This window comes from Mchenga conophoros, linkage group LG6 (assembly GCF_057382185.1).
Source record: "Mchenga conophoros isolate Kocher_MC1m ecotype Shallow Benthic linkage group LG6, M_conophoros_male_GT1.1, whole genome shotgun sequence".
NCBI lineage: Eukaryota > Metazoa > Chordata > Actinopteri > Cichliformes > Cichlidae > Mchenga > Mchenga conophoros.
The window spans coordinates 6,088,190-6,104,319 of record NC_140531.1 but is presented as its reverse complement, the minus strand read 5'-3'; the positions used below and the strand labels follow the sequence as shown (position 1 = coordinate 6,104,319).

Below are 16,130 nucleotides of genomic sequence, written 5' to 3'. Positions count from 1 at the left end.
ACTTAAAAAAATTATATGAGAATTTTTTTCTAAAAATGCAATTTAAAAAAGAGAAATGAGTAAGGGTAACAAGAAGTAAGTAAGGGTATATAGAGTGTTTGAGGAGATGGGGAAATGTCAGTAAGTGTAGAGTAACTGTGACGGGTGGATGTCTCAGAGCTGAGAGTTCACGGCTGAAACGTGGCTTTCTCTGTTCGCTCAGTCCTCACGCAGAGCTGAGCGCTTTCTGCTCCTCAGTAATAACACAGAGATTTTTGAGCAGAACTGAAGCGTGTTTCAGGTTTTTAGTTGCATTTGTGCACGGAGATCGGCACAAACCTCAAGTGTCTCACCAGTGAGCACGCAGAGCGATTTTCATGTCATTTCCTTTTCTTCTTCTTAATTTTTTTTAATAAAACTGTTTTGCTTCATGCCACAGCCTTCAGATATATAATAACGACTCTAATCCGTTCATGCAGCTTCAGTTTCACACAGCCTGCAGCGATATTTACGAACACGGCTCAGTAACGGTCATGTCTGGACTGCGATTTAAAAAACGGCCCGCCGTGATCAGTCCATTTTAATAAATAAACAAAAATTAATAATAAAAATAAAATAAATATAATTCTATACATAGATTTAATTACTGATATTGAGACAGTTTTTTTAAACGAGGTTAATCAAGTTTACTTGATTTTCCTCCTCTATTCTTTCTTTATGTGCCTCCATCGATTTTTGTTATTCGCACGTAAAGTACACTTTTCTCCGTCTCTTGCTCACTCGGTTGGTGGGACTGCTGTTCTTCCTCCAGTGTTTCTCCCCGGTTAGCGTTCACAGCAGTCACCACCCGTGAATCCGAGGCCTTTATATTATTTATTTCTCCTACATTGGGTAGTCTGACACATTTTGTTGCATTTATTTTTTAGTTTATTTTACCTCTTTCAGCTTACCTTTTTTATTTATCCATCCTTATCAAACACTTCTTCCACACTAAACTGATCTAGACGGCACGTGAGCACACAGGGAAGGTAGGAGAGGGGAGGAGAGTAAAGTGTTTGTTGCTCTTTTACAGATTTCAGGTTTATATGGTGCAACAGTTACCTCCTCTCACTTACCTCAACAGTCACACCGTTCTGAGTGAGAAAGGGGGGAAAGCTGCACTTACAGTCTGTTCACTCGCTCCCTCATCCGATGATTCTGAGCCAGCACTTTGCGCTGATGTTGTTGAAATGAACAGACCGCACCTTTGAAAAAAAAAAAGAAAAAGTGCAATGTTAGATCAAAGAACTTCCCACTCCCGTGGGCGCATTTCTGCTAATACATCATCAGGCTAACTGGTAAACCCCTACAGTGGCTGTTTGAAGGCAAATGTGTCTTCAGACAGTCACTGAATCAGAATCAGAATACACATTTACTCACAGACAATAGGAAGAGTAAATGTCTACTTAAAGTACCAATAAAATAATACAATACATTGTATTATTGAGTTTGTTGGTATCTGCCACCCTCAACCTGATGCTGCAGCATGCAACAACATAGAGGACGGCACTGGCCACAACAGACTCCTACAAAATCCTGAGCGTTGTCCGACAGGTGTTAAAATAGAGCCGACTCTGGCCCTTCCTGTTAGTGATGGGATTTCCGGCTCTTTCGGCTCCCAACCGGCTCTTCAGGTTGTTTTGTTGCTTTGATTAATTTATTATTAACAATAATATGAAATTATGCACAAACGGAATTACTAATGTAAAAAAAAAAGTGGTTTTATTTATATATGTTTATATATAAATATATGTGGTGGCCCCTATAGACAAAGCACGTACAAACTCCAAAACACATTTCTAGCATGAACTGAACTTCCAAAACAGAGCTACCTAGATCACTTAAATTAGACAATTGAAAGCATATGTGTATTGTTTGTGTATTTATACACAAGCACTCATATATATTCAAATAAAAAAAAAAAAAAAAAGTTCATTTACCTGTTACTACCACACACCAAATCCGGTTGTTGGTACTTGCTGGCTTGTGTAGCCACTAGGTAACAAAAGCTCAACACTGCGCCTAGCATCCTGGAGCACTTCTGTTGTGTTTTGTACGTGTTTTGAGTTTTTACGTGTTTTGGAGTTTGTACGTGTTTTGTCTGTAGGGGCCACCGTAAATATACTTTTATTTATTCACGCCACATAAAATATAATAAATAAATCATATAGTGTTGCTGATCAGACACAGTGTTGAAGAAACACATATTGTGCACTCAAAAAAATATGTTGTTGGATGAACACAATTTAATCATGGCCCCTTTTTCCACGTGATTTAACCAAGTACAGTAACCCATTTTTGACCATGTCAAATCAACACATTTGGCATTAGAGACAAACAACCATTAAATTACACTAAATTACACTCATGGGTAATTTAGAATCATCAATGAACCTAACTCTAAATACACACCGCAAACCAGCCAGATTGTAGATATGAACGCGGGCCCTTCTTGCTGTGAGGCAACAGCACTAACCATCACACCACCAAGCTGTCAATCCAGGCTTAGCAAAACTAGGAAAGCTATGATTACAAGGCTTGATGCAGAGTTTTCTGTACGTTTTTGTCCCTGACAGGTTAAACCACAATAAATAGCAATAGCATACACATGTGGTGTGGATGTAGTTATCTGCCTCTTAAAACTCCAGCGATTTTCCTGCAGTTTGATATCTAATGTGATCTTGTGAATTTCGTGAGTCCAGGCAACTAACCACTCTTACTAGATTGTATCATGTCATCTCAACAAGAAGAAAATAACTTGCTGATTTTCATGCTGATGCTACATGATTTACTTATGTTCACCATAGAAACATTAAATTATTTAGTTCAAATTACAAGTTTGACTCTTGTACAAGTAACAATCACCCAATTTCATTTTTTTGAGTGTGGCCTTCCCGTCAAATATCTACAATCCAGGACACGAGAGAGACATCCACCTGCATCGCTGTCAGGTTTTCACCCAGGATGGTCGCCCTGATGGCATTGAATGATTGAATACACTGAATCTGGCCCTAAATATCATGCCGACAACTTTTAACCCAATTTTTTTGTCAACTTAGCTGCAGGAAATCAATTAAAGTGAAAACTAAATTTCAACCAATTAAGCTAACAGCACAACTTCTCTCTGGCAGATGAGGACACATTGGGCCATTGGTGTTCAGTTGGGAAGCTCATCTTGTAACCGGAAGGTTGCCAGTTCAATCCCCAGCTCTGTCTGTCTTGGCTGTTGTGTCCTTAATTGGGCAAGACACTTCACCCTACACCTAACACCTACTGGTGTTGGCGACAGGGGCCGATGGCGTGATATGGCAGCCTCGCTTCTGTCAGTCTGCCCCAGGGCAGCTGTGGCTACAACTGTGGTTTGCCTGCACCAGTGTGTGAATGTGAATAAATAGTGATCTTTGACAGACGGTGACCTCGCAACACTTTGAGTCAGTTTTGGCAGCAGGGACTCACAAAAGAAAACCAGAGACTTGAACTTCATACAGGAGAAATCGGCTCAGTGGTGTTTGACTCTGTTGTACAAATAAGCACATAATAGCTTATATAATATGAAGAGGATTGCAGGTTATTGAGAATAGACGTCAAATCACTAAAGACATACTGAATTTGAATATCTGTCATTTGCTTTGTTACACATTAAGCAGACACCAAAGGGACACTGGTACGGGCATTTCTTTTCTCCATCTGCATTTGAATTTAAGTGCATTAGCAAAACTGTCAGTTTCAACCAAAACTGTTTTGGTCGAAACTCCCAAAGATAACCGGGTGATTAACTCTTGTCTGTTTTATTTAGCAGATCACAGCAGTAGGTTTTTATTCAGTTCATTAGTTTCACGCGTAGAGTACCTTTGTCATGCACTGATGAGTGTGATTGACAGGCCAGTACAGTCAATGAGAAAAAAAACAGCGAAACATAGTATGACCAAGTTAAAAAAAAAAGACTCCAATTTTTTATTTAATGGATTCAAAATGAGTGACTGAGAACATAAACTCTGCAGGGAAGTGTTTACACGTCTAGAAACAGAGCTGCTTTCTCATGTTCTCCAAAAGACTTTCAGGGTTGTTGTTTTTTCATTTTTACGAGCACAGCTATCACCATCTGTTGGCCTTCAGCTAGAATGCACTTTTAAGGCATTTCCACACTGACTTCATTTTTAACTACCTGTCTGTAGTTATAGCCAATCTGCCTCTGAATCAGGAGAAGTCTATAAATTGTAGGTACAATAATAAACTAGGCCAGCCTCTCCACAAACAGTCTCTGCAAGAAACTGAGTAAATCAAGTTCTCAGTCAGTGTCCTGGATCCATATTAAAAAACTGTTACTTGTTTTAGATTTTATTGTCTCTCTTTGCTATGTTGTCTTGATCCATTAAAAATGACACTTCACTGGACGTTGGTCAGAATTCACTGCTGCACTCTGCGTGCACCGTGGGTGGTTTCTGAATATGCTGAACAGGAGTAGAAACCTGATAAATTTGGAGTTAAATGTAAGAGGACAGCTGATGTTGTGATACACAGCTCTATGCATGTTGAATATTTTTGAAACAGTTGTTTTGAACACTGTTAGAGCTTTTGTTTGTTTTTTGTTTGTTCACATTCAAATGGTCAACAACCAGTTAATGCTAGTAGAAGCAACAATTGTTTTTTATTTTTTCTCAATCTACGTTTGGACGTGGACAGCACAGCGTCTGCCACGAGGGGGTGCAGTTTAGTAAGTTTGTAAAAAAGTAGTAGAAGAAAGAAACTCTTGTTCTGTTTTTAGTGCCACCTACACAGGATTACAGTGTCTGTCTGCTCTCTGGTTGCAGCATATAATAAGTGAAACCTGAAATCAGTACTTGGAATCCATTGCAGTAGTAAAATGCGTAGAGACGGAGCATTTATTAATTAGAAATAATAATAATTGTATGTGCTAATGCATTTATGCAGCAGTGCTGACAGTGCATTGTCACTGTCTGGGACAAATAATTCACATTGTATGACTTTAAAGAATTAATGAAATAACACAAACACATCACACCACTATAGATGTCTCATGTATTATGCACACCACATTAAATTCAAGTCAATGAAGAGTTACATGTCGCAGTATCTCTGAGTCCTGATCTGCTGATCAGGAAACAGAAGAAGCTGTCAAGTGGATAGTGCACTCTATTTTTTTAAAGTTTCATTACTGCAATGATCATCAGCCTCAAAGTTGAACTTTCTTTTTTGCTTATGAGAAGTTTTAATTTCATGTTGGGAATGTCCGGATATTCAAATATTACAGGCTGGTAAAGAGGAAGTAAGCTCGGACAGACTTTGACAGCTGTCTTATTAATGTGTTGAAACCACAACGGTCACATGTTTGCTGTCCTATGTCTTATTTTAGATCATTATGTGGATTATATCTCATGTGCAGCTCTGACCATGTGACATTTTCTAACAGTGAGACGAACAGAATGACTATGAGTGTAACAACAGCTGTGAGTGGGATTGTTCTCATTGTTCTGTCCATATCAGGTACTGAACATCTTTTAAATACACTTCTTACGTCTTTAGTACAGTTATTTTAGTTGTTGTAAGTATATTTACTTACTGGACATCATCCTGGAACACTGTATGCTCTAATGTAATTATTTCATTAAATAACCGGAACTTCATGCAGAGATGGTTAAACTGCTTGCACGTAATAAGAATAGTGATGGTTTCAGGCTAAATATAAAGCAACAAGGAATTATTTCCAGTCTTACATAAACTGAACATGTTCTTTTTATAGAAACCTTTCAATTAAAAAAATGAAATATTTAATGTAAAATGTGATGAACAGTTTTTACCTGTTCACCACAAACACAAAGTAAATTTGTAAATTTTCTTTAAAACTTTTTTCCATAGTTAAGATTTCCTTTTTGAATTGTGTATTTGTTGTTTCAGTTTGTGCGATGGTATTCGACTACAATGTGCTATTTCTGCAACATTTAGCAAAATTCATATTATCAAGACATCACAGTCTGATGCTGAAGAGTTTCACATTTCTTCAGCAGCTCCACGCTTCAACGAACATGGGAAACCAACCAAGCAAAGACACGACACGCCCTTCTAACTGTTAGCATTTAGGATTTTCCCATCCATATCACAGGTGGAAATTCTCCAGCAGCCAGGAATGCCCAAAACACAGAGTCAAATTTCCCACATTTGTTTTCTCAGTCATTATTAATATATGGATGGATTACTGAGACATGTGCATTAGGAATATCCAGCTTATCTTTGAGAGACCAAACCGTATTGTCTCAGTTTGAAGTCTGTATTATGTATTCAAATATTTCTTGTGGAGAAAGTTTTGTGACTTCAGATGAAAACAAAATAAATTTTGACATTTAAAATTATGCTAATCTTGACTGTGGTTTCTGATGTTTCAGTGGCGCACAGTTGGAGAGAATGGGAAGTGACTTTTACTACTACTGAGATCTGTGCCATTAAAGGATCGACGGTGGTAATGCACTGCACCTACACATACCCACCAAGAATAAACAGCATCAATACCACAGTTCAGAATATCTTCTGGTTCATTTATGTGCCCAATGTTGAACCTGTGGATCTTAGAATAGATTCAAAGTATGCAGGTCGTGTTTGGTATCACTGTGGTACGAACGACTGCACTCTGAGAATCACAGACCTGAGAGAGAGCGACTCAGCTGTGTACAGATTAAAGCTCATAACAAACCAGCCAGGGGGGACCTATACTGGTTCACCTGGAGTCAGTTTATCTGTAACAGGTAAGACTGTTGTCTGTTGGATCAAATTCTTAACATTTATGAAACAGTGCAGCGAATTTCACTGTCTGTTATATTGCATTTTACTAATCCAGGTGTAAAAGTGCAGACGATTCACACATCTCAATGCCTTACTTATTGGTGCAACAAATTAGAGATGCAGTGTCACAGCAGTTGCCTTCCTCATCATTCTTCATACATCTGGTACAAGAATGGACACATGACTTCAACAGAATCACTTTATTCAGGCTACCTTTATTCTGGAGACAGCATTTCTTGTGCTATCAAGCCACATGAGACCTTTCCTTCTCCTTCTGTGTGTGAGTATACGCCACAGTCTTCCACTCATACTCTCCTGAGAACCCAAGCTCTTGTTTGGGATGTGTATTAAATGTTTCCTAGCTGTTTGTGATTAGTTGGATCTGAAAAGTATCAAAACTGAACATCATCTTTAAGCAGAACGTAATAAAAAAAATATGTAAGGGCAGTACAGCATTAATAAAATATTATCTTAACAGAATATAAGAGAAAATGCATTTTCCCCATATTAGTACAAAGCGTCTCAGCAGGATATGATGCTGTTTCACGGCCAGATTTCCTAAATGAGCCAAATGGGAATTGTGAGCAGACAAAAATTAAGCCATGCTTTTATTCTGTGTGTCAGCAGTAAATTGTGTGTAACAAACATTAGTAAATAAGTTTGTGTACCTGATTTGAATATTCTCCCTGTATTTTCCGCCTTGACAAAGACCCCCGTAGAAATGTGTTCCCACCTCATGAACGCTGTCTTTTCTCTGTGCTGTCTTTTTAAATACAGACAGTATTTTTCAAATGCCAGAACCCAGATTGCGCTGATGCAATATTTATTATGTGCATCTGTTCCTTAATGTACTGTAGTAAGATATCTTTAACATGGAGAAGACTGTTCAAAGACAGTAAATGTATGCAAAACTGTATTTTCATGGCGATCGTAAAAAGAATTCTGTTTTTCAGGTGGCTATTATCAGTACTGCAACAGAGTGAATTACACTGAAAGAAGAATCTGTGCCTTCAAAGGCTCATCAGTGAACATTTCTTGCACATACTATCACACAGATCCTGTTGTGTCAAAATTCTGGTTCAGACCTGATCGTAGTTATTGGTTGGGAACTCACTTTCTGCTATGGGACCCTAGTAAAGACTCCCAGCATGCAGATCGTTTTCAGCTCCTTGAAAGAGAGAAAGGACGCTCCACTCTGAGAATCAGTGACTTGAGAAAGACTGACTCTGCAGAATACCGCTTCAAATTCACAACGCAATCGTTTCAATGGGGGAACATTTCACCTGGAACAACTCTGACTGTCACAGGTACTGACTGACTAATAAGTATTTATCTATATTATAACCCTATACTATGTATAGTGCAGTGTTAATTTCAACATGTACATAGTCTATATTGTATGTGAATGACAACCATATATCCTCTTAGTAAACTTACAATCAGTGTTGGGGTCGTTATTACAAAAAAAAAAAAAAAAAAGCAATGTATTACACGTCACTCGTTACTTTTCTTAAAAGTAATGCAGTCCATTAATTTCACATTACTCTGTAAAATGAACTAAAACACACTGCCACATTATTACCAGTCAACACTTTGAATCTTAGGCTACAGTTTCACATACCAACACAAATCTCTGTCCTTATGAGGACACACATACCGTTTTTTTTAGTGTTTACAAACACTAACCCAACAACAAAACAAAACAACATCAAAATACCCTCAAAACCAAAAAACAAAGATGAAAAACAGCCTAGCAATACTTCAAAGCCATTGCCTCAGTTGTTCTACTGTAGAAACATATGCAAGCAGAAATGAAGGTTAGGCTACAGTGGTGCAAGCCTGACTGCCCATCAGTGCCTTTGTTTCTTGTTACAAGAACAGTTTCCTTCCTCATACTGCTCATAACCGTTACATGCTTACACTGATTTGTATTCTAATATCTTTAGGTAGATAGTGCATATTTCTGTTGTGTGCACTTATATTCATATTTATTATATTAATATTTTATATAGTCTGTATTCTATTTCTGTACCACTTTCTTTTGCATCATGACACCAAGACACATTCTTCATATGTGTAGAAACTTAATTCTGATGCTGATTTACAGGTTCTGGCTGCTGGGTTGAAGTTGTTTCTTTCCTGGAGCAGTTTTCAGTTTACCATTGCACTTTTCTAATATTGTGCATAAAAATAAAAGTAATGCCTATATCTCTGTTCCTGAAAAGTTGAAAAAGTTGAAAAGTTTCAGAACCCCTCTATCATCTTTTTCACTCTTGCTAGGTCTTTCAACGTTAACGCGGCATGATAACGATTAACACGAATAAAATTTTTAATATAATCAACCCATCTGGAGCACAGAATGGAGAAACTTTGAACAAACTGCTCGTAATGCAGTGACAGAGACATTTGAAGGATTTTGAGTCATTCTGCGCTCCAAATGGGTTGATTGAGTTAAAAATTTTAATCGTGTTAATCATGATGCGGCGTTAACGGGCGTTAATGCGGCGCTAACGCATCAAAGTGTCAACGTTGACAGCTCTAGTTCTAGTTCTAGCCCTAGTTCTTGCACATGAACGAAAATCAGCTGATTGTAGTGCAAGCAGAAAGAATACATGAATGTGTTACTGACAAATGTAATGTGATTACAGTAAAGTGTTACTTTGGAACACATTACACCCAACACTGCTTGTAATACTTATACAGAGCAATATTCTACTGCATACTTAAAAGCAACCTGTTAACGGTGGATCTAAGTCAGGTAAATTCTGACATTTTTCTTTGCAGATCCAGATATACAGGTACAGGTGGTTTGGTCCTCCACTGGCCCACAGCTGATCTGTCAGAGCAGCTGTTTTCCTTCTGGTCATTCATCCTTTGTCTGGTATAAGAATGAAGAGGAAATTCTTGGAGAATCTTCTTCCTTATACACAAAATATGCTGATGGTCCCGACAGCTACTCCTGTGCTTACGAGGGTCACCGCTCTAACCCAGTGTGTGAGTTTACTTCACAGTGCCACTTAACAAATGATCATCTTTGATCGTCAGTTGTTATATTACAGACAGAGTAAATTATGTGAATAAAGTACAAGTAGTAAATATGATAAGTATTGTATATGAAACATATTTAAAGAGAAACCAAGAAAAAAACGTCAAATGATTAAAGTGATCGTATCCACCCATCTTATCCAGTGATCTTTGACTAATCCTGAAAATTATCTTTGGCTGTTTGTAATCAAACAGTGAAACAACTTTGTCTTACTGCTCAACTGCTTCTTAGATTTAGTTCACAGATATCAATTACTGCTATTTTAATGTAGAATTTACGAGAATAATCCAAAATTCATTGGTCCACTGATGATGGAGAGTTCATTGGTCCACTGATGATGGAGAGTTCATTGGTCCACTGATGATGCAGAGTTATTGAGGCTGAGCAAAAAAAAGGCTCAGCCTATGTGACTATCAGACTGCTTCGCAGAGGACCAGTTTTTGTCCTTGTGCTTTCCTTTCTCCAAACACAGCACTCAGTTTCTATTTTGACGTGATCATTCCAGCAAAATTTGTTCATGCACTCTTGCTGCTCATATTTGTATCTTTAGTAAAGATAAGACTGGCAGCGACTCGACTGTGTTGTGTTTGTTGGTACACTTATGGCACTGGCTTCCTGTAGCAGGTTTATTTTGCCTCTAGGTATGTGTTCACTTTTGTTGAGATCAGAGATGGGCAGTAATCTGATTACATTTTTCAAGTAACGAGTAAAGTAAGGGATTACTATTGCAAAAACGGTAATTAGATTACCGTTACTTTCCCGTAGGAACGCTGCGTTACTGCGTTACTAAAACCGTGATTTTTTGCGAGAATGTCTCACGATAGTGACGTAAGCGAGTGCGCCGTTAGTGACAACAGCTGTGTGCAGATCAACAATGGATCACATATCAATTGTGGAAGAGAGTATGAGCGTGCAGTGTTTAAAGCGTGGAAGTACTGACCTTACTTTGAGTTTGATTCCATAAAAAGTGACAAAAACATTAGCGTCCATCGTGCGTGGGAAGAAAACTAAAACCCTAAACTTCCAAGCAAGCACCGAGTGCGCAATGACGTAATGGGAAACTCACAGAGAAACTCGCGGATTCTTCAACTGACCGCGGCACACCTGCACCAGGGTAACCCTCCGCCTACCGCAGTCCTGCTTTACAGGTGAAAATAGAGCAACAGGACCGCTGAGTCTTTGACTTTATTTATTTTCTGCTGTGTTTTACTTGAATCTATTTGAAAGAGTGAGTGTAAACACAAAAAATATTTTATTTTATGTGCTGGAATGTTTAGAAAATAGGTTTAAATGTTAAACTAATTTATTCAAGTCAGAGAATGTTGCATATAATTAAATTTTTGCTTGATGCATAAAGTTAAAAGCTTAAAACTAATAAAACAAGTTTTAAAAAGAGACTTTTCCATTTGATTACATTTTGTATGATGGATTATGCAGAAAAAGTAGAATTGGGCTAAAAGATCTATCGCTTTATCACCTATTCAGGTTGTAAATCGTGTTTTTAAAAAGTAACTAAGTAATTAATTACTTTTGAAAATAAGTAATCTGTAAAGTAACGGGATTACTTTTTGGGGAAGTAATCAGTAATTAGTTACTGATTACTTTTTTCAAGTAACTTGACCAACACTGGTTGAGATTGTGTATTGCTGATGAGTTTATAGTATGAAGTTAGAAAATACTATGTTTCTTTCATTTTTATTTGTTGTTAACCAGGATGAGTGACAACGCCAAAATACTCTGTAGAAGAAATTATAGTATGCATCTTTTCACAGTTATTAAAAACAGGCACAAGCGACAGAATTTCCAGCAGCTGGTGCAGCTCAACCATCATCACTCTGGACAGTGACACACAGTTAAAGGCTAATAACACATTCATGTATGTTTTGTTGTCCAGATGCTCCAAAGGTTCCCTCAGTGATGAGGACGGCTCCTGGTGACATCATTAAGGGCAGTTTAGTGTCTCTGACCTGCAGCAGTGAAGCTAACCCATTACCTAAGTATTCCTGGTACAGGAAGGCTCAAATACTGGTCAGTAAAGAAAAACAGCTGTTCTTCCAGTCCATCCAACCCTCTGATTCTGGAGAATATTACTGTACAGCTGAAAATGTGCTGGGAAGGAGGATATCTGAATTTATCTTCATTAATGTAAAATGTGAGTAAAGAATTATTTATGTAAATGCAAAATAAAAAGAAGTCCATATGATGCCCACCTTCTTCATACTTGTCATTATTAACATTGAGTTTCAAGTTTTTTTTGTCATATGAAGGTGGCACATTGCACATTATAATCAGCAAAATAGCAGATAAAGTAATTAAGGCAAAAATAAAAGAAAATGCATATAAATAAAGAAAAAATATAAAAATATAACAACAGCAGAATAAATAAATAGAAATTACTTAAACTACTGTAAAAATACTTTGAGCAGTTCAGTAGCCTGATGGCTTGTGGTTAGAAACTGTCCCTGAATCTGCTGATGTGGGTGTGGATGCTCCTGTACCTCCTGGCAGGAGCATGAACAGCGTGTGGCTGGGATCAGAGTCGACCTGGAGGGCCTTCCTGTCTGTAGAGGTCCTGGATGGCTGGTAGTTCAGTCCTGGTCATGCATTAGGACACACTGAGCAGTAACAGCTCGTGAAGAAGCAGTTAAAAAATAATACAATTTACAATTTTATTTGAATGTTTCAAAGGAGTTTATCACAATACCTTGCCCCACGTCCTGCAACACACAATCTACCTAAAATTTGTGATCTATCTTGCAGATGGTCCAAATACGTCAGTTGTGTTAATGACACCTTCTGGTATGATAGTGGAGGGAGATTCAGTCAATCTGACTTGTAGCAGTGATGCTAACCCAGCAGCTAAACACACCTGGTACAAGGGGAACCAAACCCTGCTTGCAAGTCCAGTAAGCATCTATCATTTCACTGCCATCAGCTCAGAGGACAGCGGGAATTACTCATGCAAGTCTGAGAATCAGTATGGACAGATAACCTCAAATTCTCGATTCATAGATGTTAAGTGTAAGTAAAATTCGATTTTTCACTTCAAGTATCTATGTATCTCTCTCTCTCTCTCTCTCTCTCTCTCAAATATATATATATATATTTGTTCTTTCCCAGATGCTCCAAAGTTTCCCTCTGTGTCAGTGAGTCCCTCTGCTGAGATAGTGGAGGGCAGTTCAGTGACTCTGACCTGTAGCAGTGATGCTAACCCAGAAGCTAATTACACCTGGTACAAGGAAGGCGAAGACTCATCAAAAGCATTGGGACAGAACTTCACTATTACTGAATTTAGAACTGAACACAGTGGGAGTTATTACTGTAACGCCCAGAACTCAAGAGGACAACATAGGTCCACCTTACATCTGATTACTGTAGCAAGTGAGTTAGAGGTTTTTGAATGGTTTTAGTATGAGAATGGTCTCTATGCAGGTGAACACCTTTTAAGTGTGTAGTCATGTATAAGAATTTTCTGATGTTCCTGATTTGTTTCTATTATCCTTTATGACTTCTCAGGTACACGGAAAGCAGCAGTTACTGGTACAATCACTGCTGTTTTCCTTGCTATCACACTGGTCATGGTTTTCCTGTGCATTAGGTGAGCAGTTCTGTGATTCTTATGAATCAATTAGTCTGTCATCTCTTTGATACATAAATGTGCTGTTACATTGAATTCTTGTCTCCTATTTAGAAAATGTAAGTGGTTCACACAACAGAGTAAAGATGGAGAGAAACCTTCCAGTGAAGAACAGGTGAGAAAGTATTCCACTGTGAAAGAAAAACACTTTAAAAACACACCTTAAAATAAAGCTGTAACCTTGGAGTGACAGCTTTATCTTAAATAAAGCCAAGTTATTTTGGAGCATTGTAATCTCAGCACAATATGTTTTCCTGCATTTCTACATTCCCTGCTGATCAATATGAGCAACACATATTAGAATGCAGTGCAATGGGATTTCTAATTTGTTTTGCATTGTGGCAATAAATGGAACAGGCCGATGAGGTCAAATTGAATTGAATAATCAAAAAGAACTTAAGAATATTGGATTTCTTTTTTGAAAATACCACTAAACAGATCATCACTTAAATGTAGGTACTAATATTTTAAGTATCTAACCACTCTAATCCTCTAACATGTTAATTCTGACATAGTTTATCACATTGATTATTTTTAAAACCTTGTGTGGTCTAAATATATATTTTTTCAAAAAAGAAGTATTGACCATAATCAATTAAAAAAAACCCCAGAAAGTCTCGATACTTATTGAAGTATTTCTACAGTAAGTATCAAGTTCTGGTTTCATCAGGTGAACATGGATCCAGTGTACGACACCCCGTCAGCTGTAGCAGAAGGAGAACCATCAGGTCACCAGGATAACCTTCACTACAGCACCATCCACTTCTCTCAGAATCAGGGAGACGCTCTGTACTCCAACATCGGCCCAGGTCAGCTATACGGACACAAAGATGAAGAGGCCAGTGAAGCTGAATACACTGCTGTCAAATGTGACAATTCCAGTAGAGCCCAAGGGTGAGAAACAGTTTTCATTGCCGTACAATTAAAGGAAACATCTGATTAGAAACTGATCATGTAAATCCTTTTTTCCCTTCACAGAACAAGATGTCAAGGAAATGGGGACGATACATTTACACTGTACAGTACAGTCAAACGTTCATGAACAACGACTCTGTGGTTTACTCAAAGTGTCTTAAAAAACAAAACAAATAATGACTTCACAACATAACCACAGCCATTCAGGATTTGTACACAAACACATAATAATTACAAAATAAAATATTTTTCGTAACTGATGTAATTTAACTATTGTAATTTAATTAATTAAAGAAAATTCAATTTCCTTTTTAAAAATAAATATATCAGTACTTCCTAGAAGGTCCTTTGGCAGTAGTATTAATAGCTGTATCATTTAATCCTTTTAGGGCTCACCACAGAAGATCATCTACCTCCATCTCATCCTATCCCATGCGTTCCCTTCTGTCACACCAACCCTCTGAATATCTTCCGTCAGTAATCCATGAACCTCCTCTGAGGTCTTCCTCTTTACTCCTGCCGGGCAGCTTCATCTTATTCCTCTTCTGCACATGACTAAACCATCTCAACCTCTCTAACTTTTTCTTGTAACTGCTCAACCTGAGCTGTCCCTCTAATATACTCACTTCTAGAGATGTCCTTCTGCATTTCTCCCCCGTAACAGTATATCAACCCAACACCTTCTCGTCACCTCCTCTCCAATCACCAAACTCTACCCACTGGAGAAAATTCCCACCATTTCATCCAACTTACTCCAGAATATCTCTCGTTCTAACCGGCGTCCAAATGCACTAACAACATACAACATCACTCTTTTAATTTCCAGTTTTGAACTCATTACATTATCTGATCTTTCTTTCCTTTCACCTGGTCCTGTACACAAATGATATGTCTATCATATTTCTTATCATCAAATCAGCAAGCTCTCTCCCTTTAACACTCCCTACATAGTCCCAACTATCCTTGAGTGATCTGGTATGAAAATCTTATTCATCATGAGCACCATGTTTCATTTGGTCAAGGTTTTACAAGAGGAATTTATCATCTATTTGTTTTCAGATATATTACAATAAATTATAGTAGCACTTTTGGAAATACCTTGATGGTATGAAAATTTTTCATGTCAGTCAAATTGCTTAACAATTTAATTAACAACTTTTAAATACATTCTTTTTTCATAGTATAATCTTCACGTACTTCATCCGAAGCACACTTTCTGTGTACTCACTACCTAATTTATAGCCAAAGTATTCACTCACTGTCTCTGTACTAGGGCTGGGTATCGTCACTGATTTCTAGAATCGATTCGATTCCGATTCAATTCAATTCGAATCGATTTGAATCTGGGAAATTTTGCCTCAGACAGTCAGAAATATTATAATTCAGATCGATACATTTACATATTTTTGTATCAAGGAAGCTGACACTTTCGAGACTTTATCAAAGGTTGTCTGTTCACCCTGCATAATGTTTCTGACACGTAAGACTATCAGCCAATCACATAGCAGCAACTCAGTCATTTAGACATGGAGATACAATAAAGACATCAATGAAGTTCAAACTGAGCATCAGAATGAAGAAGAAAGAAGAAAGATGATTTAAGGGACTTTGAACATGAGGGGGCTGGTCTTGGTGTTTCAGAAACTGCTGATCTGCTGGGATTTTCCCACACATGCATCGCTAGAGTTTACAGAAGATTGTTGCAAAAACAGAAAATAT

General features: G+C 37.8%; 1 protein-coding gene across 1 annotated transcript; it reads left to right on the top strand.

The window, feature by feature from the left end:
- The first annotated feature begins 5,414 nt into the window (after positions 1–5,414).
- Positions 5,415–14,631, top strand: LOC146571965 (uncharacterized). Its single transcript, XM_085275975.1, has 12 exons — positions 5,415–5,523; positions 6,420–6,776; positions 6,869–7,093; positions 7,767–8,120; positions 9,598–9,807; positions 11,754–12,011; positions 12,620–12,880; positions 12,980–13,240; positions 13,376–13,457; positions 13,551–13,611; positions 14,167–14,390; positions 14,475–14,631. Exons 1-12 carry the CDS (start codon positions 5,415–5,417, stop codon positions 14,536–14,538), a joined length of 2,466 nt encoding a protein of 821 aa, XP_085132101.1. The 3' UTR covers positions 14,539–14,631.
- The last annotated feature ends 1,499 nt before the right edge of the window (positions 14,632–16,130 follow it).

Excerpts from the sequence above, each read along its gene's own strand:
- LOC146571965 (XM_085275975.1), top strand. The coding sequence starts at position 5,415 with ATGTGCAGCTCTGACCATGTGACATTTTCTAACAGTGAGACGAACAGA. Across the intron at positions 9,808-11,753 it reads TCACCGCTCTAACCCAGTGT|ATGCTCCAAAGGTTCCCTCA; the intron begins GTGAGTTTACTT and ends TTTGTTGTCCAG. Across the intron at positions 12,012-12,619 it reads TATCTTCATTAATGTAAAAT|ATGGTCCAAATACGTCAGTT; the intron begins GTGAGTAAAGAA and ends TCTATCTTGCAG.